The sequence below is a fragment of the Etheostoma spectabile genome, chromosome 7 (genome assembly GCF_008692095.1).
Source record: "Etheostoma spectabile isolate EspeVRDwgs_2016 chromosome 7, UIUC_Espe_1.0, whole genome shotgun sequence".
NCBI classification, from domain to species: Eukaryota; Metazoa; Chordata; class Actinopteri; order Perciformes; family Percidae; genus Etheostoma; species Etheostoma spectabile.
Window position 1 is genome coordinate 3,521,226 of NC_045739.1, and position 27,392 is coordinate 3,548,617.

Sequence of the window (27,392 nt, forward strand, 5' to 3'; positions counted from 1 at the left end):
TATGTTTGGGATATTCACTGACTCTCTTACTGTGCTTTTTGTAAATTAAAAATACTGTTACTTTTAAAAGGCAGTGAGTAACTTTGTCATTTTAATGTTTCCTGTGATCAGGTAAACAATGTTTTAACACATTGTTTGTTACGGTGACACCACTGTGAGGCTGGTTCCCCTCTTAGTTCTCCTATTAGATACCTAAAGGTCACTTTTGTTTACTTTCAGTTCCTAAATTCTTTTCCGTTATGGACCACAGGAACTGTCTAATATTTTGTGTACTTAACATGAGCTCCTGTTTCTCAAAACCTCGGGCTTTGTGAAAACAAATGTATAAATTACTGTATGTCCTGCATTACTTAACTCAAAGCACATAGCCAGCGGCCACTAGGTGATAAGAATGTGAAACATGCCGTTTGAACGGTTGCATCCAAAGTGACGCACATGAGCAGCTTTGGTGTCACTGTGGGTACTTGAGCTGATCTAACAACAGTATTTTACTTTTTTGATCACGCAATTTCCCTGTGTTGGCCACAAGTCTCAAATTTCCTTTACAGTGTATTTGGAGTATGTCATATTTTCCTCTGGTGGCATGTGAAGCGTCGGCCCTCACTAACATGTGACATCTTTAATTAAGGCACCAGTTTTCTGGTTCATCTTCAGCATCAGGGGCGTAACACAAACTGCAGGTCCCTGTAGAAAGGCATTTCCTATGGGCCCCTCCTCACATCCACAGCTATTCATTCTAGCATCTTTTTGGGCCCTCCTCGAATAAGGGCCCTGGGTATTAAGTCCCGTTCCCCCCCCCCCCCCCCCTGTCCGCCATTCCTGTTCAGCACTTTATCTAATGCGAGAGAACTGGTGCAACCTGTTTTCTCACCTCCTGGTTTAGCCTTCATGCAACACACATGCTGCTCATAGTGGCATATTTATGAGCAGACAGTCCGTCTGAAAAATATTTTACCACTGCTGCAGGCTTTTAAATAGAAATCACACAAATTTGCGCTTTTCTGTTATTTGTCATTAGGGTCGCCAACTGTACTGCTGTAAAAAAGTAAGCTCAATTTAAAAGATATCTCTCTGAAAAGGTATTTACACCAGGTTGCTGTAGATTTTATAGAGAAAATGGCAAAAGTGTTTGAAATATTTTCCATTTTTGGACAAAAACATTCTAGACAATATTGGAGGCCTGTCACATCCAAATGTTACCAGTATTTTACTGGTGGATGAGTAATCTGATAATCATAACTCTGATCTTTTATTGGACAATTATATCTGCAGGTGTGTCTTCTCGTCTCAGAATGACTGTATCAGTGCCAAGTGCGTACTTTAACATGTAGGCTATATATTGTCTTGAAAACGCCTTGGATTTCTTCTTAGCATCCATTTTAATCCATCTAATTTGGATGGCTTATAAATAGAATATTTTGTATGTCTATATGTATATTTTAGCACATTTTGCCTACGGAAAGTAAATACCTGTCAGAGGAAATTTTTAACACAAGCCAAGTGAAAAAAAGGATTAGAATATTGTTTTGAATATTTTGAAGATAAAGCACATGCATATTATGCAATAAACATGACACTATGTATTGTACTTTCAAAACACAAGAAGGTAGTCGTAAGTAAAGGGAGTTGCATTATCATAACTTTATAATAGCGAGTATCCTCTTGATACTGTGAAGCCAAAAGAATGGAAGCAGTTGCATGCTGTCACACCAACACAGGCTCCATTGTGCTGCTCTGTGACATGTTGGTATGTGAGCTATCTTTCCTTTCAACCTGCTCTGTCTGTTGAGCCGACTGTCAAGGACTCCCTGACAGTTCCTGTCATTTTCCCTTCTACCATCCTATAGGCATCAGATCAGCTACTGGTACGAATAACATACCAGTCTGCATTACTGCACTCTCAGTGGGAAGAGGTTACATAGACGGAAGATGGGATCTGAAATGAGGAAAGAAATGAACTCTTTGTTGTACAGAATAATAAAGCAACAATTATTATTGAGGCTGCAACTTTAGACAAATTGGTGTATGAAGAGTAAAATTGGGCTTGCTCAGGGGGGCAGAGGGACACTAGGGAGTTTAAAGGGACTGGTACATGCTGCTGTTGTTCCCGTTGGTATGTGTACCAGACCTTAACCTGCTCCTTACCCCTAACCACTACCACTCGTCACTTACCTAACCTAACCGGAGCCTAACCAGGACCGCGGAGGGAGACGCCACCTGAAGGGGGAAGTCTCTTCGACACCACCTGAAGGGGGAAGTCACTTCGACACGTGTTGGTGTGTTTGTTAAAACAACAGGAAGTTAGATATTGTAGTTTGGTATAGGCCTGCTAATCCCAGCAGTTGGAGCAGCAGCGGTGGGTGTGATACACGCACGCACACACGGCTCGTGAAGGCAATTAAGGTACCTTCTCAGTGTCATAACTCAATCAAATATGAACACACAGACATGCTATGCATATTGTAGATTCAGTGTAACTGAACTTTTCCCGAGGACAGCCTTCTATCGCTAATAAACGTCCCCAAAAAAGACGCTCCCTATAACTCCAGAATTTCCCTGAGACTCATCACGTTTATAAGTTTTCTTTAGTATCAAAGTAATGCCGTGGTACTTATCTGTACATCCACGGATGCATTGCAATCAGGTACTGCTAATTGCTAATTCGGCATACTTTTAATGGCGCCAATGTGCCTAAAATTAAACAAATGGTCTAAATAAATGGGCCTCAAGTTGTAGCTTACAGCTAGCTAACTGACTCTATGGCAACAGTATACTTCCTGTTTACAGTCCCCAAATTATCGGAACTGTTCCAAAACTTAGAGATGATTATTGCCCAAATCGAAGCAAGACAAAGAATAATAATATGAGTTGGGAGATCTCACAATCCCCTCTGTCCATTCATATACTGTAGGTCTACAGATATGTGTCCTGTGTTGAGTTCCCCTAGACCACTAGAGGGCAGTCTGGATTCATATGCGTGGCCCAGAACAAGCACCAATGCTGGAACCAGTCTTCCCCACTGTTGTTGAGGGCCCATGTGGTGGGCAGCATTTTATATTGTGCATACAGACGTGATACACACACATTTTCACATCACGTGCTGATGAATAAGCTGCAAACCAACTAAACTTAAACATTACTTCTGCATATCACAATCCAAAAATAGTAAAAAGTGGAAGTAGAATAGTGGAAAGTAGTTCGTGAAACATTTAGTGTTAACTGACAGATGTCTTTTATTTGCATCATTTTCATTTTTTCTGATGTGTTAAAATCTCTAAAAGATGATTCATTGTGAAACCTGCAGTCTTTAGTCACGCTCATTATACAGCATATGAGATCATAACAGCCGGTCATTTTTTTGTAGATTTGGTGAGGTTTTACATTTACTAATTCATATTAAACTCTAATATTTTAATTGTATTATCACCACTTACTTTGCTGAGAAATCTGGGAAAGTGTAACAATGTTACCTTCAATTTTGCCAAAGGGGAAAAAGTTGCATCAACAGGTCATTTTACTGCCAAAAATACTAAGCCAAAAAAACTAAAACAAATCAATGGCTTTAACTCAATTTCCATTTTATTCGACTCATATTTGACTCATATTTAAGTCTTTTTTTGAAGCTCAGTTATTCAAAATGTGGGAAGATGCTGGTATTTTGCCTCTGCAATATTGAATCTGATACACTAATTAAAATGAATTTGGTTCAGCTGTTGATCCATGAAATGTCTCACAAGCAGCATCGCATTTTAGATTTTCTTTACAGACCTGTATTCATTTTGTCTGTGGAAAGAATAAGTCACAAAACTGCTCTGATTCAGGTCAAAGTATCAGCAAAGAAGGTAAGAGCCGAATGCGGGCGATTTGCTGGCAGGTTGTACTCATCCGAGTGTCACAGTGACCTTTAAACACATTCATCATTCATGCAAAGCTTAGAAGTGTCTGACATGGGTTGAATGGGATCTGATGCTTAGTATTTCATTGGTTAGGGGAATTAAATGTGGCCAGAAACTAGATGGTTTAGTCATTTGATGACACACATGAGCTGAACCTCCACAAAGCTGCTTGGAGACACTCCCTGGAGTTGGTAGTTGGAGCAGGTAGGCTAGACAGTGAGCTCATGGGACTTCCCCCCCGTCCTGGTCCTATTCTGTACTTACCTAGTTACACAGCGTCTGTCTGAAAGAGGCCGCCAAAATCCCTTTCTCTGCATATGAGTTGATCATAGAGGATTAGTGGAGACAAAGTGGCACAGAGCCACTGCTGAGTGTGCTGGGGTTTAAGCATGCCCGGCCCAGTTCTATGTCATCAAAAGAGTTTACTTGAAATATACGGGAATTATCTCTGTCCTCTGTGCGTGTGTGTGTGTGTGTGTGTGTGTGTGTGTGTGAGGGTGTGTGTGCCTTCAGATAGGCCATAAGCACTGTCATGCAATTTAGTTGTATCATGATGATTGATAGTTTGAGTGAATCGGCCTCATTGGTAAGAAAAATGTCTCTCTTTCTGTCTCATTTGATCTTAATGTGTCCACTTAATTACAGGTGTACGCACACACACACACACACGCAAATACACACACACCAGACATTATGCACACAGGCCTGTATCCCCTCCAGCACCCTCATGCTCACTCACGCAGCTAACAAGCCTGTCCATATCCTGTCTCTCTCTTTGCTGCAGGAGCATTAGGATTTAGGTAACATCTCATCATTAACACTCATGTTTAGGTTTCAACCCCTTTTACATTTCCAGTGCTGTGATGTTACACATTCAACATAACTTAAATTCCTCTTGTGGCACGGGTCATTTTCATCATGATGCTGTAAAAGTTTTTTTGGGGGACTAGTTTGGCCTTTATTTGATGGGAAAGGTGAAGACAGGAAAGGGGGGGGGGGTGACAGAGGGAATGACATGCAGCAAAGTGCCCTGGGTCAGACTTGAACCCCGGCCCGCTGCATTAAGGACTGAGCCTTAGTACAGCCAGCGCACACTCAACCAGATGAGCCACCAGGGCGCCCCTTGTAAAAGTAGCCTTAGACAGTCAAAAATAAGTCTTTTTTATAATAGTGGCTGTGTGTGACACCTCTATTTCTTCCGACTTGATAACTGTATTTCCTTTTTTGCTCTCCCTCTCTTGCTCCCTGTTAGTGCCAGTGACTGAGGCTGTGGTCGGGAGGCATTCCTGGGGCAAGCCCACAGCATTCGCCGGGATGCCTGCACTAAAGTGTGGAACTCAGCAAGCCACTCTGCTCCCCTGTGGCGCTGGCATGGTGAGTACCAAGAGATCCTGCTGGGCCTGCGGTGGTGTTGGTAACCTCGCATATGAAGCCCCTGCAGAGAGGAAAAAGAAGGGTAAGAAAGTGGAAAAACTTCTGAGCTGTGGACCTTGGCATTTTCACACATAAATCTTTTAGACAATTGGGAAGCATAAATGTCAGAACTGGAAGAAAGTAAATGAGGAGCTGAGGTGATGTGTCCCTGTGTATGACCATCTGGAAGAGAACATTAGGCTCTCCGCGGGGCTTCTAACTCCTCAGTTCATTAGCATGCAGTATAGTACAGTGATGGCTCTAACAGACGCCTCCCAACATGCATCCATCTTACATTTATCCCACGGCAACAGCTGTTAGAGCATTGTCTGACTTTGATATGTCATAGTCAAAATAAAAAGTAGGTTTCTAAAACAACTGGTTGCCACATATTTTTTGTACCTACTGATGGCTGAAAAGTGTAAGGATTTGGAGTTTGGAGCCACTGTGGCAGTTGTTAAATGTGGCAGATCTCTCACAAAAAATACATTTTTCATTTAGATCCAAATAGTGCCAAACTCTTTTACAAGTAAAAAAAATAAATTACAAACTAATATTGCTTTCAAATCCAGTCACGGCAAGTTGCGGGGTAGTTGCTCTGCTGCAGATCTCGGTCTCACTCTTTCTAAGAAGGGGGTGCAGTACAGCCTACAATCTGCAAACTTTCACTACTATATCAAAACGTTCCACACCCCTCTTTACCCAGTGTGTAGCTGAAGTCCTTTTCATGATGTGCATCATAAATTAATCATAGCCTCAGCTTCCCTCGTGTGTCTGTTTATGTAAAAATAGCTTGGTTTGGTGCACAGTGTGATGCCTGTGCACAGCGCTTTTGTCTTTAATGAAGTGTTGCCATGAAAAGTGTACTGATCCTCCAGCGTGACTTGTACTCGGGGCCCTGTGGACAACCGTGTTCTGACTTTCTCAAACTCCCGGAGTGACTCTGAGCTCATTTGGTTATACAAGTGCTCACAATTACCCAGAGAATTAGAAACAGGGACATGGGACATTTCCATATCCCTGATGGATGTTATTTTAATTACACTGAACTACTTTGACTTTGTGCTGTGGATTTACGTGTTTTTTTTCTTCTTCTTCTGTGGATGCCAGGAGGGATTCTCAGAAGGTTATTCTGTTGTACTCAATCTCTTATTTACTGAGGCCCCTATAGTCTCATGCAAAACAGCAAAACATAGCATAGCATGAGAAGGCATATTGAATTACCTTGTTCATGAGTTATCTGTCTTTGATTCTGAGGTAGCTACATTTATAAACATGATGACAAATTTCTGATAAAAATGGAAGATAATGTAACATAATCCTTTCTGGGATCAGCCATTAGACTAGTTTTCAGATGTTCTGCACCGTTGGAGGAAAGTGGAGTTATCTCCAATCAGCCTCATTGTGAGGCCCTAATTATATTTGATTGAGAAGAAAAGAAATTGCGCATTGGAGCCGATAATCATAGTGTAGAATTTGCCCCTATGTTGAAATGCAAACATAAACACATTAAAACAGCTGATTAATTTAGGTGATGATGTAGGAGGAGGTAGCAGGTGTGGGGATACAGATGCTTTGCCTCTGCGGTGCGCTTCCTGAAAACAAATGTTTCATGTGTGATCGCTGGTGAAACGTGGCACAGTAGCATAGTGGGCTGTGCTCCTGTAAACCCCCGCGAGAGAGGTCAGGTTTGATTCATGTAGCTCCTCACGTCTCATTCCTCTTCAGGTCTTGGGGGTAACGGTGTGCAAACAACGCCTCATGATCAGTGCTTTGCAGGGATGGCTGATGGTAGGGATTTGAAAAACTCTCTGTAATCCATCTTCAAAATTGTTACCATCCTTATTTGGTTTAAGGAAAATGGCTTGAAATGTTGTTGTTTTTTGTTTTGTTTTTTTTACAACATACGCCACACATTAGTTAATCCTCATATTACTGATTAGGGACACCAGGCAGGGCTTAAGTTATTCAAAGCCAGGAGCAAAAAACAATGCGGCAGTCGAGCTGGATTTCCTGCAGCGACAAACTCGACACTGACGAGAGGATAATGTGGTGCTGGTTGTGGTTTTGGAACCAGATGACACACAATCTAATTATTTTTGGTATTTAGGCCCTATACCAGATGATTATTATAAAGCTTTCATCAATGCTCCTGTAAACAATTACTGGTTGTTAGCTATCATACCTGAGGAATGGATTTGGAACAGCTGGTGCGGTTTATTCATTTAACTTAATAATAATAATTAAATATAATTTGATTTCAGTTTTTTAATGCAGGTCCAGCTGCAGCTATAACAGGGATATGAAATTGCCCAGGGCCCCCACTTGACCATGGAATACGGATATTATGTGGGGACATCACTATAAATTGTATGAAAATGGAAAATGATTGGAATGGTGAAATGGTTTTCATTTTCAAATACGTTTGTACAATTTAGTGCTTAACTCTGTCCGTTGAACTTTGAACTCAGTGAGGATAAAGATAGTTTTTATCTTATTTCGCCCACCTGAATTGAATGACTTTGTCAAAAGATATATCATTTGCGTCTTGATTTGACTTGTTTCTTTTAAATGTCTTAATGAACACATGAATCTTCCATCTGTGAGACAGACAGCAGACATCATCACAGCAATGCTGCACCCACGGCCATGGAAATTGGTTCTTATTGGTTAGAGAGTGGGACTGGATGAGCTGTACCCTCGCAGGCTAAGAACAAAATGCAATCTCCCGGCTATTACTTTTTCCATCTCAGACATTTATAAATCCATCCGCCCTCTTGCCCCCCTTCCCTTCCCTTCCCCTTCCAGACATTGCTTTTACCACGCGGACGTGATGGGCCACTTTTATTTGTTGTTGTTGTTGCGCAGGTGGCACCGGCCAGGTGACCGCACGAACCCATGCACGTGGTCACCCCGGTCCACCTTCAGCTCTGCCAGCACTTGTGTGTGAACTCCTGCGGAACAAACAAAAAAAAAAAGGGAAAGAGAGGGGCAGTCAGCAGCAGAGGAGTCCGGAGCGCAGCGCAGCGCGGACGCGTCTTCATCTCTCCTCCCCCTTCAGACCCCGCCGCTCCGCTCCATCTCTCCGTCTCTCTTTTCCCCTCTTTCTCTCTCTCTCTCTCCCTCTCTCTCTCGCGCTTCCTCTCCCCCTTTCTTAAATTGACATTGGTCTGGCTCGAATCATGATAACAGAAAAGCCTTCCTCCGCTCCGCGTTGTCGGACTGTCCTCAACCCCGATCACTTGAAACTCAAATAAGCCGGCGTGAAGAGGAAAAAGGGGATCGCACAGTATCCTATCAGCAGCTGCTCGGAAGGAATACAAGATACCTTTATACCACACACACACACACACACACCACACACGCACACACGAACACACACGCGCACACACACACACACACACACGCATACACGCACGCACACACGCACACACTCACACACTCGGATGTGCTCCTGCGCATCGTAGATCTTAGAAAGTACTCGTGTTGAACTGTAGTGAAAGTTAACATGTATATGCACGCTTTGATACGCGCAAGCCTTGGATTTGTAGGTTTCTGCTTGGTCGCCTTTGTCCAACAGTCAGCTTCAGGAAGTAAGACCACTCAAGGTAAGTTTTCAGTCTAACAGCTTCAATTTTTGGTTTGTTTTACTCCTTGGTGATTGGGAATGGGCTTTTTTTGCCAGACTGCTTGGTGCCTAATTGATTTGTTAGATGCTTTTGGAAAGCCGGTCATGATGACACTTTGTCCAAACCAATGCAACTTGAATAAATGTGTATTAAAAGGAGTTAAAAGCAAGAGTATTTGAAGACTTTAGAGGGGAACAGTGATTTGGAGACTTATTGGTTTTGGATTTCAAGCTGGCTCCTTCTGTTGAGCCACTATTTTGCAATCACTTCATTGCTTTTGTGTTGTGTCAGTATACTCGGTTGCTTGTATTTCTGCAGATTTGAAGAAAGGAAGCATAATACAACTTAAATTAAATTTCACTGAGACTTTTCTGCCATCAGAAGACAGTTGTCTTTGATCTTCCAACAGCATCAGCAGTGTGAAGTTATGTTTCATAGCTAGTCCTGCAGGTAATTGTAGTGAGACTACCAGGAGACCTGTATTTGTCACAGTCCAGACAAGTATTTGACACTGGCCTGTAACACACACATGGAGTCTCTGTCTGTCAGACACTGCAGCTACAGTGCCGACCGGCACCGCCGGCTGCCCTCTTGCTCTCCTGTCTTGTGAGAAATTATTCAGACCAGACAAGGGCAGTCTGAAAAAAAAAAAAAAAAAAAACTCCGGCACCTTACAGGAACAAGAAAGACATGGTATTACACACTCAATTTCCGAGCCGCTTTCCTCCTCCAGGTTTTCATCACTTAATTTTCCCACAATACAAATGCCAAGCCAAGAGCTGCTGCCAGAAGTATTTGCATGCAAAGACACATCATGGTTTCTGTGTGAGTGTTGATTGTGGTCGGTGATGTTACGCACACACAAAAAGACATCTCTAGGGCGGTCGACAAGGCAAAAAGAAAGGGGGTGGGTGACTATTTTGCATCCTGGGTGGTCTGCCCCCACTTGTGGGAAAACTCAATATTTACATTTTGCAATTAGAACTACTTTTTTCTCACTTTATTTTCCACAACATCGATTACACACTTCCTTGGAGCGTGGAATGCTGCTGGATGAGTGCTGGTCTCTAATGGCATGCACCTGTTTGTTGGTCAGCGAGTGAAACGCCGTGGACAAACTACTTGTTAGACTTCTCCTCCAGTTCCTGTTTATCTGTGCAAGGCGAGCAGCGCTGCAGTGACATATTATTCGTGTTTAGCTCCGGAGTTATTTGTGAGCATATTTTGTGCCTAACTAAAAAAAGACATATTGTGTTTGACATTGGTGGCAACTCCGTGGCACCGACAACTCTGCACGCTGGGAACAATTTTGAAAACTGACGAAACCAGAGAACAATGACTAAAACAAATGCACAATTTGTCATCTCAATATTTATTCAACGCAGATGTTGCCGACAAGAGTCTTTGTCTTTCATCAGTGTCAGTCTAATCACGGCGCTGTGTTTCAGGCGTCAGTCATTACTGTAGGAAGAAAAAGGGAGCTAGAGAGCAGTGGAATGAGGGAGGGAAGATTCCAGGATGTGGTGGAGAGAATGACAAAGACGGGAAAAATGAGACCAGGGAAACGGGAGAGATTAAGGGTGCAGAGGCAGACAGTGAGAGGAGGTTTCTCAGTGAGCGAGCAGCAACAAGCGAGGAAAAGAGAAGGAAAGGAAAGAGGGGAGCCATAGACGTCATGGCAAATCACTTTCCCTCGAACAGAGTCAGGAGCTCTTGGTTAATGCAGCGGCACCAAGGCAACGGTTGGTGTGGGGCTGACATGCTGCTGTGGCTGGCTATGTTGGTGTAACCTCTGCTCCAAGGCCTGGGGGTCTAAAGACGCAGGGCTGCCTGAGCGGGGAGGAAGGCCAGATCCAGGCCCGGACACACTGTGGGAACCGAGCAGCCTTGGCAATATGAGGCCCATGTGACGGGGAAGCTTACCTAGAGATGCTGCTTGAATCTCCACTTAGAACGAGATGCCTGCCACCCACCCACCCCAACACTCACTCACCCCTTTCCTTTTTCTTTTTCACCCAACTCTTGCTTTGTTTGCTTTGTCCTCGCTTCCTTTCCTTTGCACTTAATGAAGTAGCTGTGCTTTTTCTCTGTCAGACAGAAGCAACGACTGCGTTACACCCACCGTGTCAGAAAGCTCGTTGTCAGCCCCTGTGCTATTTATATTTTTTTGCAACAGAAAAAGACATGCACAGTTCCCCTCTGTCCTCTTCAACACTTTCCCCGGTCCTGTCCGGCCCACTTTTGTTGCTTGATAGACGGCTGAATATGTTGCAGGTCCGTTTAAGCAATCATGGAAGTGTCGCCGTATGTGTGTGTATTTGCTAGTTGGGACAGTGAGAGAGTATTTGCTCGATGGTGTTTTTTTGCCTCCAACGTCGCCTTCCAGGCAGCTAAACCTAGCCTTAACCCTAAACATAACCATTGCCGCGGTGCCTGGAAGGAGACGTCGAGGGAAAAATACACCAAACACCAGAGTATGTGTCTGTGGTCATTTGGACAGTTCTTTGAAAGTATAAGTGAAGCCACATAAAAGAACCATTTAAATGGGGCGTTTATTTCTGCCCATGGCCTTGAACTTCTCTGAATAGTTGCTGTTTAGCAGAAAGAAGGAGAAGGAGAAATAATAAAAAATTGACAGGTGGACAGAGACTGCAACACTGTCTTCTATGACCATCACCAGTCATCTCTCTTTAACATTTTGACACCACTTTGGCGCTCCTCTTTCATCACCTTCTCTCTCGTTTCTCAGGCTGTGGGATTTCTGCCTTGCCCCTGAGTCCTGACAAGCGCCTGCAGTGGTATTTGTCGAGCTGTTACACTTATCCCCTCAGAGACTGGATGTGCCTTAAAACAGGCAGACGCAAAAGTCCCTGTATGCCTGCCAAGGTACCGGAGCACAACTTTTGGCAAAGTAATTTTTTAACAGCCTGCAAATGGAAGATGTATTCAGGTCAGCCAGGAAAAAAGACTTCTCCCGTCCTCATCGGGATGATCTGTGACTTTGAGAAGTTAAAGACTTTGTGGATCAGGACATTGCGGTTTGGATCGCTCAACTAAAGTGATATGTCACCCTTTAATTTCTAAATATTTCTAAATTTAAAAAATATGTAAACCCAATTACAGCAGATGAGCTCCTAGTCTCGCATTGCCAGACCTATCTCCACGCATATATTCCAGGATAGGAGAAAAAAAGGCTCTGTTTTTTCTTCTTCTTTAAACCAATCCCAGCCGTCCTGGGCGGTGCTAAGCTCCGGACGCAGAGACGCTCATGACTCAGCAAAATGATCTTGTTAAGGAACTTGTTTTGGTTAACTATTTGCACCCCGCAAAAGAAAACACCCAATATTGCAATAGTAAATGAAGTTAATTGTTCACACAATACAGTATCGTAAGCTATTTAAATTAGCTGGATACATAGTTAAACCTCATTTTCTCTCACCAATATCGCCATGTGTAACTTTGTCCACTGCAATCTTCTACAGTCGGTCCCAAAATGTCCCAGTTAGATAGTAAATTCTGTAAATATATTCCTTGTAAGTCTTTACTCTCATTCCCCAAAAGTACCAAGCAGGCCTGCCTTGCTGCACGATCCATATTTTCTTCAAAACTTGCCATTTTCAGCATGTAGCTTGATAGCTCGAAGTTTGTTATTTGCCGAAGTGAACGGAGTTAGAGAACAGCAACACACACAGCAGAAGGTGAGGGACATCGCAGTTATTCTGGAAATGTACTTCCATTGATCAAGACTAATAAGCGGCTAACCTATACGTGCTTTTCCCTAAACAAATGTTCTTGTCTCAGTATGTCTTTTCTCTCTGCAGCAGACATGCAGCGTCATACTGGTGTGCTCTCGTTATGATCAGTGTCTGAGGCAGGTTGAGCCTCAGGGTAGCCCTCGGTCACTCGCTGATGAGTGGGTGGAGGGGATCGATTCCAGCTTCACTTTAACACTCGGCAGACACACTCCGAAAGCATCTGCCTGACAAGTGGGGCTCCAGTACCACTGTACATGTTGTTACAGAGCAGCCGAGAGAGCAGAGAGATTATTATCTTGGCATTACTTGAGTGCTGAAAACACTTGATAACAATTCTGTCCAAGAGCAATGCAATATAAATCACAAAAAACGACTTTGATCTATGGGTGCGTTGAGGACAAGTGAATGTGTATGACTGCGATGAGTGATTTTAGACTGGATAGTAATGATTGCACTTAGCAGCCAGAAGTGCTCTCACTTCCCAAAATGAGGCTCCATTATAAACGGAGAGTCCTTTTAAAAATAGGGAATAGTTGAGGTTTGTCATGCCTATTTCTTTTCTTTTCTAATTCTCTGACTTCAGTGTGGCCGAGCTGCAGCTCGATACAAACATTTTAGTTTTCAGGGCAGGCAGGCTGCAGCTTCGAGTGAGGACCATGTTTACAGGCACATGTAAAGTCGAAGCTGTTTGATGCAAGCTGTGACCCAAGGCGATTCAGTGGGCCTTCGTTCTGGACAGTCGCTCACTTTCATCCTGGCCGCTGGAATGTACAACCAAGACATTTTCCTCTCTGCAACAGAGTGTCAAAGATTCTGGCCTCATGAAATGTGACTTCCCTACTCAAGGTTTCCAAATATATCAGCAGTTAATTCCCCTGGTCATTTGAAATGAGCTCCATATTTGCTAGACTGTCTTTCTTTGTTAGGAACATGAGAAATAGTTTATCATTCCACTCTGTTGCAAAGAAACAGTTTTATACTGTATTGCTATTGAGCAAATTAAGAATTTATCAGAGTCACGTAAAGGGTTTCAAGCATTAATTTAAAGGAATACTGCAACATTTTAAGAAATACCCTTACTGTAGCATATCAGAAGATTTATACCACTCTCATGCCTTTATGTTAAATTTGAGGTTACATTGGGGCTGCACGATTCTGGCAAAAATGATAATCACGATTATTTTTTATCATTATTGAGATCACGATTAATTTTTTACGATTATTTGTTGATTTTAACCAAAATATTTTTTTTGTCACTTTGGCTATTTCTAACTGCTTTCACATCCATATTGGGCTACATTCCTCTTATGTTGAAGTTGTATGTGGATTTCGGTGCGTATTTCGGTACCTCATTACAATGCCACTTAAATGTCAGCGCTGCTCTCTGATGCCCCAAAACAGACGTTAGAGGCAACAGAAACATCGCTGCATGTCACGCTAGAAACATTAATAACATCTTACACAGCAGGTAACGTTAGCTACAGTAGTATCTGGATTAACAAGGCTAAAACGTCCCTGATTTGAGACCTAACATTTCATGGCTCAAAGTCTTATAGCGGGTCCCCCCCTCCTTTCTGTCGCATGCCCTCACATGGCCAACACCTGGAATTTGGCCTCCTTCCTTTGGCCTTGGCTAAATCTGTTTGGCACACTTCCTAGCATCAAATCCTCCAAACTCCAAAGTCTTCCCAGATTGAAAATAAACAGCTGCAATACATGTAAATGAAAATTATCTGAAATACATAGCCTAGGATATATTTAAAAAAATTCCTTCACTTGTTTTCAACAACAATAACAGACTGATTAAACAAGAGACGGAGAGTGCGATGGACTGAAGCGTATGCTACTCACAGAGTGACGACTGACTCATTATCAATGGGTCCCCCATGGGTTGAACAGCGGGTCTGCAGAGTTACACATGTTGTGTATGTCTGTATTGTCACTGCGCTGCAGTTTTATGAACTACGATAGTCTGGCCATGGGTCACATTTCTCGCCCAGGTTCAGCAGGCTCCGTGTCACACGCTAATACTCTACAAACGGAAGTTAGTGGCATTCAATAAATTCTTCTGTGTTTTTCACCGTGGCGGTCGCAATAGTTACCAACGGAAACACTGGTACAAATAGAGGTTTGCCTTTCATGCTTAACAATATACAGCTGTGTTAATAAAAATTCAAACTTTGGACAAATGTCAGAAGTGTGGACCGGCGCTGTCGCCGCTGTGTCTCTGTTGCTGGGGAGCCGTGTGTGAGTGAATGGGGGCGGGGCTGCGCGAGGAGAGGTGAGATCCAAACACAGGTTTACACGGCTTTGCAGAAGAAATGGGTCATGTAACGCAAAAATAAAACCATAAATTCGATATCGATATTAACAACATTGCTTCGTTTGTGGAGAGGGAGCAGATGCGAGGACATTTGGTGCACCGGTGAGACCTAGAGGAAAAATGTTGGTTGCACCCTAGAGCCCTGTGAGCTAACTATCACCGACTAGCACCCTAGAGCCCTGTGAGCTAAAAGACACTAACTACACCCTAGAGCCCTGTGAGCCTAACAGGCACTAACTAGCACTGGTCACTGTTGTTGTCTGAAAAACAACACAGACGGGACAAAATGTTGTGTTTACTGGTAAACTGGTAAACGTGACCGACGTATGACCAACTGCTATCTGTTGTGGGATTTTCCTCACGTTACTCTGTCCTCTATAACTGTCTACATCTAGAAACTACTCTGACTGGCTCATGATCAGACAGTGGTTTACAGAGCGGTAGATTGGCTTTGCAAAAAAACTCAGAGCGTTCTATGAACATAATGACGCATTTTAAATATTGCTCGACGCAAATTGATTGTGGGAAGCCAATATCGTGACCGTGATTAAAATTCGACTAATTGTGCAGCCCTAGGTTACAGCTAGCAACCGCTTAGCTTAGCACAAAATTAACTGGAATCGGGGAAAAGGCCAGCCCGGCTCTGGCGAATGGTTACAAAATACACCTACCAGCTCTCTTGGCTCTCTAAAGCTGACTTATTAACACATTATATGTTGTTTGATCAGTCCGTTGACCTGACGTCTCTGCTGGTTGCCTGGCAACTACTCAAAGTCAAGAAATAGTCCCACATGTAACCTCCCTGTAAACTGTGGATGTCGTTTTTACACTCATGTTTTTGTACCGATTAAACAAATTAGTTGTAACGAGTTATTAGCTTCTGGTAGATGCATTGTTAGGGAAGTCTCGATCAAGTTTTTTTTTCCCTGATCAGTTATTTAATATTTACCGGGTGTCTGCAGATAAAGAGTCCCTATTTAATTCTTCTGTTTTCCTAGATAATTAAGTTGCACAGTACCAAAAGTACATTGAAGGTATTAAAATCAATTCAATGTAAATGCTAAACAATTGAAAAGCTCTGCAATACAGTGAGACAAAAAAGTTCTTAATGGGTTTTTCTGCAAAATAAAAAGTAAACAAACTCAAACTCACTGTTAGGTGTTTATGTTATAGGTGCCGTATTCATATTGAACGCAGCGCTACTAGCGCCTAGCTAGTGCTTGCATTGCAGACATAACAACTGGCTGCTGGACTGCATTTGTTATCCAATAAAAAAAATATATATATATATTTAAGCCGCATCCTGCCACAAATTGTCCTTTCCGTTTACGACACATTGAACAAAGGACCAGCTAGGTTCATGCTCAATATAGCCGATACGGATCAGTTAAAAAACGCCTTGATAGGACACGGTACCTATCTTTAAGATCAGATCGGGACATCCCTATGCATTGTTTTACCATTTGACAGCACTGTGCCAGCTGTTCCCCCCTCTTACCAGTCTTGGTGGCTGCTAGCTGTAGCTTCATATTTTACAGATGGGAGACTGGTGTGGATCGTCTCATCTATCAATTCTCCGATAGAAAGTAAATGAGCATATTTCCCAAAATGTTTTGTGGTAAAGGGTCCTGTAGTGTTTCAGTGTGCGGTGTGTATGTCTGCATGGATGTGTGTTTGTGGTCAGAGATCATCATTTCTGCTTTTCCTTCAGCTTGCATCAAATTCTTTTTGTTTAACAACTGCCTTTAATCACAGTTAGTGTTTCTGTTGTTGGATTTGTATTACAAAAGTTAGGTCACAGCCAAACAGTATAATACATAATAATATTTCCTTTATTTGCCAAGTCTTTGCACATATGTGGAATTTATCTTCTGCATTTAACCCATCCTAACTAATCAGGAACAGGGGGCAGCCCTAGTCCGGCGCCAGAGGACCAGCTCCAGTTAAACCCTAACCTGTGGACACTGCAGATTTGCTGTTTCTCCCCAGGGGAACCCATCAGCTGTTATGATTCATCTGTCATGGTACCTTTTCTCCATTCCTCAAGCAGAAAATCACCTTATCAGCAGTTAGCGAGGCCCCTGTGACCACTATTTGTCACCTTATTTGGAATACTGGCACGGCTGACAAAGCTGTAGATTTGCTGTGCAACAGAAAAGTAGTTTTAAATCCCCCAAACATTACCGGGAACACCAGGGCAACTGCTTTAAATGCAACACCAGTGTCCAATGGTTAAAAAAAAAAAACACACACACAAAAAGACTTTTGAACCCCTCACAGTCAGGAGGAAGAATGCAGAGCTTGCTTGAAGTTTGTTTATTTATCAAGGCTTTAATGTGAACAATATGTTCCAAATGAGTCCTGTGATGCTTCTATCAACTGAGGCATTGTGATTAAATTTAGAAAAGTCTCCCCTGCTCCCATCTTTTCCACTCTTTCCCTCTCACTCTGTCAGTGGCCTTTGTTCTCTGTGCAGATGCGGCACTCTTCTGACAACATCCCTGTTGGTTTCGGGGGAGGATGGCAGCAGTGTTGACGGCACTCTGACCCACCGCCCCCAATCTTAAACTCACCTCCACAGCCCCCTTCACAAGTGCTGATGGCTCGCTGATGAGCCTCAGTGCAGTCCCTCAGCCAGCTGCAGCGGCTCTTAACTCATTAATCCTCCAACCCCCCACCGCAAAGACTTGTTTTTCTGTTTCATTACTCACTGATAGGGGATACTATGACTCAGGAGAAGATATCAGTGGGACTGTCATCTCCGGCTCTGTACTTTCCTAGGCCCGCGGCTGACGCTCCACCATCCTCTACCATCTCGTCTTTCGCCCTCATCCCGCTCCCCCGTGTGACCTCTCAGCTGAATAATTGGGGCTGCGTCTCTCTTTGAGAGTTTGGTGGGGTCAGCAAGGGACGTCATTAGGCTGGTCTGCGGTGGTCAGCGTTGTCGGAGGGGGGTTGGGGGTCAGAGAGAGCCTTGTTTACAGACTGTGTGTGTTTACATTCCTGATGGTGAGCTTTAGAGACTGCTGGAAGTGAAAGGAAATGCTCTTATTCTGCTTAGTAATGGAAAAAGCCAACCCAATACATCAAGGAATCCAGATCCAAATAAAAAAGCTTAGTTATTTATTGGTGAGTTCTGGCCAATGCATTCTGGGTAGAAAGAGGGATGACTTCACTGATGAATTTTAAGGCTTTCTCAATGGACAGAGGCATGGGAAAAAACAATTCTGCAGTATTTAATCACCCCCGGTGAACTCCAGATATATATTTATTGCAGAATGTAATAACTTATACTGTTGATTAATGGCAAGCACTGGTTGTTGATGGCTCTTTTGTTTTAAATCATTACACCATCCGTCACACAGGCATTTGGACTGCAGCCAGGGATTAGTTTTTGTTATCGATTAATCTACCAATTAGTTTTTTGTACAAGCATTTGGTCTATAAAATGTTAGCAAAAAGTAGGAATAAAGTTCCCAGAGCCCAATGTCTTAAAATGTTTTGTTCGACCAGCAGTTCAAAGATATTCAGTCTAATATCACAGAAGACTAGGAAAACAAGAAAATGTTCTAATTTGAGTAGATGGAATCAGAGAAAAAAATGTTTTATTATTTAACAAAATAGTTGCAGATTTTATATGCTGTTTATAAGCTAAAGGATTAATCAGCTAGTCATTTTAGCTCTACAGGCATTCCGCCCTTTTTAGCATTATCTGCAATCATCAAATTGTACAACTAAAGTTGGTACTTCCTTTGTCCAGGTGTCTGATATATCGCAAGAAATGACTGATGAGAACATGAGTAATTTTCAAAATGACTTGCACATTCTTGAATAGAATGCATTGTGTCAGCTAGTCTAGATAAGTGGGTGTCAGTTGGTGGAAATGTGAGTGCAAGAACCTTTGAATTACATTTTTTTTTATAATACACAATGTCAACAGTTATTTTTTATTTTTTGAAATATAAATAAACCTATTTAAAGTTGCCAGACATGGCATTTTGCTGTACTATTTAATTATAGGGTACACTTTGAATTTAGCCACTTACAATAATTGATGATACACAACCATTATTTACACAAAATATGAAGCAGAAAAACAATTTGAGACGTGAATGTGGAAAAAATGTCCGGTAACGCTGCCATCTCTTTCATTTACCAAGGTTTCTAGGCACAGCATTTATTCTGGTTTTCAATTATAATAATAACAATAATAGTCAAAATGGCATTGTGGTGATTAATTGATCAGGGAATTGACAGGAACTGAATCTTCAACTTTTGTCATTTTTCAAGCTGAAATACCAAACACATTCTGGTTTCACTTTTTCAAATGTGAGGACTTATTGCTTTTATTTGTCACACAGTGTATGATAGCACACTTCATATCTTTGGGTTTTAGACTATTGGTTGGACAAGGCAAGACGTTAAAGATGTCAACTTGGGCTCTGCCAAAATATATTGCACATTTTATAGACAAAATGATGAATTGATAAAAGACATAATTAGATAATGAAAATGTGTTTTGGTTCCAGACCAATCCATCCAACAATTGGCTGAATAATAACAGATGACAGGAGTGAATTATCACTTGTGAATTGTCATTACAACTCACATTGCCTACTAACAAAATATTTTAGTTGCAGGGTTAGTTGCAGGTCACGTGATTGATTTTATATGTTTTCAGTGACAAATATTTTCCAGGAAAACTCCAAATATGCCGTCACATTTTTCCCTTAGGGGAAGGAAAAACCTTTGAGACATTTGTACTTTCTGCTCTGGCGTCCTCTTACGCAGTCTGATTGAAGTACAGTAGGAGCAGTGATGGAGAGGCCATCAAACACTTGATATGTCTGTATATGACAAATGTTTGCATTAGGTGATTATGCTGTCTCACATCATTTAAACGAAGCATATATCCAGTCAGTTCCAGCCTACTGAACTTCACATTTCTGAGCTTTGGTAGTTAATGCCTGCTGCACAGCTTACACAGAGAACCATTCACTTTATACCTCAGTTTGACAGGAAACAACTAAAAATATCACACTTGTGCTGTAATTGCTACGTTGCCATCTTTATAGTCGGTACTCTATCTGGTTAAAGCAACCACCAATGAATGTAATTGCTGTGTGCAGAGGGGAGAGTGTCATGTCAGTTAGCTCTGGTTGTATAAATATAAGGTATACAGCTGGACTAAGTGCCACCCTTTCCGTATATAAAATATACTGCATGAGGCCAAGAAGTCATTAACAGTGGAGGACACATGCCAAGAAGGGTGAAAAATCCCTTAAAAAGTACTAATGAATTTCTTGTCACTTTGACTACTTATGGGAAACGGTTACAAGTTATTCAGTGTGGTATGTATTAGACTTCCAACACAGGCTCTCCCTGCGCTCTCTTAGTATTACTCTATGATTCACTTAATTACTGTAATAAGTGTTTTTCTTCTGGAGGTGGTCCGGAGGTCTGTGAGTCATAGTCTATTAAGGCCACACATGCTAAAAGAAAAGGCACAGCACCAGATGCTTGGTCTATGATCAAAATCACAGAGAATTGCCATTATTTTTTTAGAGTTGGAGTCTGAGAGGTTTTATAAATGGAGCGCGATGAGTCCACTTGCTCTTTAGTCTGCAGGCTCATCATTGTCGCTGTCTGTTTTATTGGAAAGCACACAGGATAAAGGCATCAACAGATTGAAGAAGCAGATACAAAGGTCTTATATGTGTTGGTTAGAGTTAGCCGATCACCCCGAAGACACATTCATTATAAATCAGTGTACTACAGAATCAGACAGTTATAGAATAAAAAAATGAAAGCAGTGCATTATTATTTTGGACTGAAATATCTGAGCAAGTACACACAGACTATTTTCACTATTTGGTTCCATAATTTCCATTTTCGTTCTGCTGGAAATGAAAAGGGTGCATAGTTTTGTGACTCATTTTGTTTTAGTGCAAAGTCTCGGATTGTGCACCAAAATATAAATTTGGTTGAGTTTGTCACTGGTTTTGAATAAAATGTGAAATGAAGTGATGAATAAATAAACCAATTCAATCTTAGAAAATATATTTTCACAGAATAAACCTGCAGAAACATAAATTAGAGCTAACCTGGAAATCCGGACCCAAATCCAAAAGGATTAAGGGTCTGGCATTGAGTAATGAAAGTCGCCCATCTCGAGGGGGCGGCACCAAGCGTACATTTGAAAATCTCACTGCACGCAATTGGATAACACTACGACCAATCACAACACACAGGGTGACACACCCAGAGCCCCATACGCTTAGCTACCAGTGGAGCTAACTGGGAGATTAAACTGTTGTTGTCTGTTTAGCTCGCCTCTGGCCCCGCCTATGTCAGATACACCGATGTGATTGGTGCAGCTCGGCCACAAAGGTATAGTAATTAAGCAGCATTACTCGATGCCAGAGTGACTTGCTAAGCAAATTCAAATTGTACTCTTGCAAGAACTCTGGATTTCCAGGGTAAATTAGAGCTGCAACGATCAGTTGATTAATTGATTTTGAAAATTGACTACAAAAATGCCAAAGATTTGATAGTTTTATAGATTTAGCAGCCCTGATACAACTAAAGAGGCCTTCCAGCCATTTACCATTGCACTTCTACAAAGTTGGGGACTCCCAAAAACATTAAAAAAGAATTGTCCAAACATTTAGAGACAATTAGCCTATAGTACGGGTCAAACTTTAAAAACAATAAAACACTAACTCCTATATTTCCCATAATGCCACTCAATAACCTTTTTCATTCACTTACATCATGATGGTTATTTTGTTCAAACTTTGCAAAACTCCTTCCAGGACATTTTACACAGACTGAGTAGTACTCCCTCGTCGGGAAACTGAACTTCATGTGTGAAATCGGTGGAGTGGCCCTTTAAGGAATATACAAACATATTAAGGTCCAGTCATTACTGTCATTGTGGCACACGACTAATAGACATAAATAATAGACAATCAGTAGACATAAGTAATAAGAAGGAAGTCCTGTGCACTCTTGGGTAAACAAGGTAAAGGCATAGATAGCCTTTCAGCATGTTCACATGATATTACTCTCCTGAAACGTGCATGTTTTTGTTCATTTTCCCTTCGGCCTAAGATTAATCTGAGGCTTCATGGTTGGTGGACACAAGCAGGGAGGGACCCAGGGTTTTGAAGTTGTGATCACAGTTTCTGAAAGCACAGGATCAGTCAGTGGTCATGCTTCCTAAACATTTAGAGTGTGTGAAGGATGAGTGTAAATATCCCGAATGGAAGCAGTTGATATTTTTATTCACAACTTTTTAGAGGCTTGCTGGACAGCCAACAGTCTGTCCCTTCATTAGCTGAAGGGGATCTGGGCAAGAGGGGGGAGAGATGCTAAATTTTGTGTTAATGTTGACGTCTGCATTTCATCAAAACCAATTTTGGGGGGGCTGCCCAGTCTGCTGGCCTACACATTTTGAAAAAATCCAACATTTTTACAGTGTGCTGTGATAATGTTGCAACAACCAGCCATAGTTCCTGTCCTTTCCACAACCTCATCCATACTCCAGCTTATTAGTACGTACTATATATAGCGTAGATGTAGACACATTCAATACACTATTAATATTGGGATGCATTGTGCATATACTACTTTTTTACAGAATCTAGCAGTTTTGATTTGATTTCAAGCATATGTAGTAGCATTATGGCTGCATGTTGGTACATTATTTGTATAAATGTGCTAATTTTAAAGTCCCCCTCCTTCTTAAATTTGTTTTGCTTGTTTTGTGTTACTTTGATGGTTGAGCTGTGCAGAATGACCTATGTGCAGAGTTAGTTTTCACATTCATCTGCTGAAGGAGGAAAGTTTCCCTGTGCTCACCTTTTATTTATATTTTTAAAGATTTTTTTGGGGGGCATTTTCGGCCTTTATTATTTCAGACAGCAAAAGACATTAAAGGGGAGTGGGGGGGGGGATGACATGCAGCAAAGGGTCGCAGGTCGGAGTCAAACTCGGGCCCGCTGCGTCGAGGAGTAAACCTCTATATATGGGCGCTCTCACCTATCCGAGAATAAGATGCATACCTAATTTTGTGACATCTCAACTAGTTTGGTAGCCAAAGTGAGTGATGACTATTCAGTGAGCGACATAGTGTCCAAAGTAGTAAATGGTTAATAGATTCTGCATTATTGGACAGAAGTAGATTTTGATTAATTTTAAGAATTTTTAACAAGGTATTTAAACTTATTTGTGGATTAATTCAACAGAAATTATTATTAAAATCCGTCAATTTATTTGTCTAAAAACATTTCTGGAGGGGGATTATGTAATTTACAGGAACAGTGGACGTGAATGAAAAGAAAATCTCTGGAGTCGTAAAGAGTTTTCTTTCCGTTTCACTGATCTCAAATCAAAACCCAGGGAATTAGCCACTTTTCCAGCTTGTTGCTTTGTTTTACAGAAAAATGTAGTGAGTTAAACATCATATCATCAAACGGGTGATTTACAGCCAGTAGATGAAAGCGGTGTTACTGTCTTTCGTACAGTACAGCCATTCAGACTCTCTGTTCTCTCTGCTGCTTTGAGTAATTATCCTGACCTTAACCCCATCCTGCACAACCACAACCCTAAGTATAGTGTAAGTGTGGTTCTAAGATGGATAATTACAATACTTGTCCCTTTGTAATTATACGCACAACGACAAACGCTGTGATCCCGAGAACACCTTTTTATGGACTTGAACCCAGCACCCTTCCTCCTCTGCCACAAGGAGCTCATGAAAATGAAGGATTTCATCTGAAAATGCTTTTGTCAAGAAATTATGTTTTGTCCCTAATGTAACCGCAACTGTTCAAATGTTGCACCAGGAAACCAGGTTGAATCAGGAAAACAAAGCTGTATAAATTGCAGCCCCTCGCCGATTGAGTGCATCACTTGGTCCCTAATTTTTGAACTATTTTTTTGAAGTTGGCTACAAGCAGCGCAAGTAAAGCTACACCTTTGGGTGTCCCAGCTCCACTCAGTCTATTTCTGTATCTGAAGGAAAGGTGATGGGTTGGGGGGGCGGGGGCAGGTTTGGGGCAAAGCAAACAGCGAGGGTCTCAACACTCAAAGTAAACATTACCCTATGTTTGAACTACACACCTTCGGCCTTACAGTTCTCCCACACACTCGTGCTCTACCCTCCGAGTTTTATTCCTGCTAACACCCCCTCGAGCCAGCCCAGCTAAATACACTGCTTATCCCGTGGCCTTCTCATAAATCAGGGAGGGAAAGCACCTCTGACAGGGTGTCACCTCCACGGCCAGCAGCCCTTAGCCGGCAGCTCTGACCTACATGTATTTTGGAATAATTGGACTAATAGGTTTTCAGAGTAACTTTCCTAATAACCGTCTCTGAGGACATTAGGATGTTTTATCCAGCAACTTTAATATAATTCTAATAAATCCCATTTACAGTATATGCCAACCTACACCTGCAACCCTCTCACCGCCCAAAAGTCTGCTTCGCTGAGTCAAGAGCATGTGACGATGCATTTAGGGATTCAGGAGTTTGACACAAGTTTAAAGTGTTATTAAGCATACAATAGAATAGCATGAAGTGAATTTCAGGGGAGAAAGAGAGAGAACATGCTTCATTATTGTACGACTTGTTTTCATCCAACAGAATAATTGAACTCTGTGAATGTCAGTGGCTGTTAATATGCTCAAGTGCATGAACCAGAGGAGCTCTGCAACAGCAATATTCAAAATGACACATACACCGGAGGAAACTGTTTAAACATTTGAGCATTGCCCAACTTCTCTTTCTTCTTTGGATTTCTTGTTTTGACTTTGTTTATTCATCCTTGTCTCGAAGCGGCGGCTTCCTCCTCCCCTGCCTTAACTTGTTCCCAACAACTGTGATTCCTCAACACAAAAGAATTAAAGAAACTCTCAATGAAAAACACAATCTTTTCATCTCGGGCATGAGTCAATTACCAGAGCAGCATAACTGAGCACGCTGCATGTTTTCCTCTGGACTGAACATAAGGATATATTGATTCTGACATGTTTATTTCCACGGCGAAGACATGTTGGCTTTCCATCTAGACCATCCCTTTTAGGTTTGTCGTCCATGTGTCTGTTGGAACTTTTCCAGTGACTTTAATGGGAGGACTTTTCTAAACAATGCTTTGACAGACAGAATGTTATAGTTTGTGGGCCAGGATCTCTTAATTTGTTTTCATTTCATTTTGTGCATCTCACACCAAATGCAATGGGAATCTGGGAGAGACACATTGCTTGTCTCATTGTGTCCCGGTTGATTTGCAGATTTTGGTAAATGGGTTTCTCACTGTGGGCAAACAGACTAAGTTATTTTTCACATGTTTGTGAAGTAACATATTCACTGTTGGGGAAGTGTTAGCTGGTGCTGTAACTGGGCTATGCTACAGAAATTGAAAGTTAATATTTGCACAAAGATGTAGTGCAGATTTGCCAGCTTTTTATTGATTGGAGGGAGATTTTTGAGGATGGAGCAGCTTGGTTACATAACTTAGGTGGTTTTACCAAACAAAGAGGTTGTTTTGTTTGTTTTAAACCCATAAATCAAGCTGCTCTCTGTCATAATTTAAAACACAACTGAAGTTATTATGTATCATAAGATGGAAGTTGCATAACATTAGAGATACTTACAGCCCAATATCTGGTGCCACTTTTTGGCACTCAACAATTGCCTGAAGTAATAACAACATCAAACTGTTTGGATGCAAAATAGACATGAAAAAAGATCCCAGCATTTTGGCGGAAACAAACATATAATTGACAGTTTTCCTGCATTTTTTTGCCTACTTGTGTTTTAATTTCATCATTAACCTTTAAGCTGATGTACATTGTCAGTCTTTGAATCGTACTTGCGTACTTGCTTTTAGGTGTGTGTGTGTGTGTGTGTGTGTGTGTGTGCGTGCGTGTGTGTGTGTGTGTGTGTGTGTATCCTCAAGGTTAGTGAGAGGCGGCAACCTTGTAGAATGGAAAGATAAACTGATGCTCCAGAAGGGAACATTAATAACAAGATGAAAAGCGGGATTCTTTGAGTTTCTGTCATAATGGATATTAATTACAACAGAGACTTGGCACCAAGAAAGCTGACAATAAGACAGATATTTTGTTGTGATTAATGCCTCCTCTATTGAACAACATTTCCTCACATTGCCTCTCTTGTTCTTATCCTGGAATCCAGTCGGTAAAGAGAAAGGACCCAGGCTGCTCCTCGGGTGAATCCATATTGTTCTCACATAATAAAAATCAATGTCGGGCTCAGGGAGCTCTTGCATCACTAAATGGCTTTGTGGAAACTTGGCAAGAGAGAAGCCACTGTCCCAGATGCTATATTTCTTACACATTCTATTGCACAGGACTTTTAACACTTTACAAACACATAAAACCTGACACATCTTTATTAGAATGATAGAAATGTACAAAACACCTCAGCTGGTTGCTTTATTTGGACTCATTCTTGATTCTCAGACATTTAATACTCTTTAGCAAAGCTAGCGTGGCTGTCGGGCTGTCTACCACTTTGGTCCAGATTGAAATATTTAACTATTGGACGGATTAAGACATTGATGGTCCCCAGAGGTTGAATCCTACCAATTTGGCTATGGGAATCCCTTGACTTTTCCTCTAGAGCCACCAGCAAGTTGACATTTTTGGTTTTTAGTGAAATGTTCAAACTATTGGATAGATGAAATCCCGATACAGGTACATGTACAGATTTGTAAATTACCCCTTAGATTGAATTGTCAGCACGTTGGTCCACGACGTTCCACTTCCAAGATTGGTCTTGTTCTGCCGAAAATTATGCCAAGATGTCACTCTTTTGGTTGTCCATTTTCAGATGTCCTGTTGCCTTCCGCTTTCTTTGTGTTTTAATTTAAACTCTGGTAGATTTATTAGGACTGGTAAACTGCTCCTCAGATCTCTGCAGGGTAAATCCAGACCGCTAGCTAGACTATCTGCCCAATCTGCCCAATCTGAGTTTTCTGTTGCACGACTAAAACAACCTTTGAACGTACACATGTTCCACCAAAACAAGTTCCTTCCCGAGGCTATTTAGCAGCGGCACCGTGGCTCCTCTTGGAGCTCGGGGCTGCCCAAGACGTGATTGTGATTGGTTTAAAGAAATGCCAATAAGCCAGAGCACGTTTTTCTCCCATCCCAGAATGCTGTGTGGACTAGCCAGACTTTCCTTCGCAGCGGTGTGGAGGAAGGTCTGGCAATGCAAGACTAGCACTTTGGTAATCCTGTTTCATCCGAAATAGTATTATACAGTATTTTATATTTATTATTTACTTTTTCAATTGACCATTCTTATCTACAGTAGACATATGAATTGAACCACCCAACGTACTGTT

The 27,392-nt window shown here is 41.7% G+C and overlaps 1 protein-coding gene across 1 annotated transcript in view; it reads left to right on the forward strand.

The window, feature by feature from the left end:
* The first annotated feature begins 8,312 nt into the window (after positions 1–8,312).
* The window catches only part of scube3 (signal peptide, CUB domain, EGF-like 3), an 82,272-nt gene continuing 63,192 nt past the window's right edge, over positions 8,313–27,392 (forward strand). Inside the window, exon 1 of the mRNA XM_032521450.1 lies at positions 8,313–8,917. Within this exon, the coding sequence (XP_032377341.1) occupies positions 8,818–8,917 (100 nt within the window). The 5' untranslated portion in view covers positions 8,313–8,817. The remainder of the gene's footprint in view (positions 8,918–27,392) is intronic.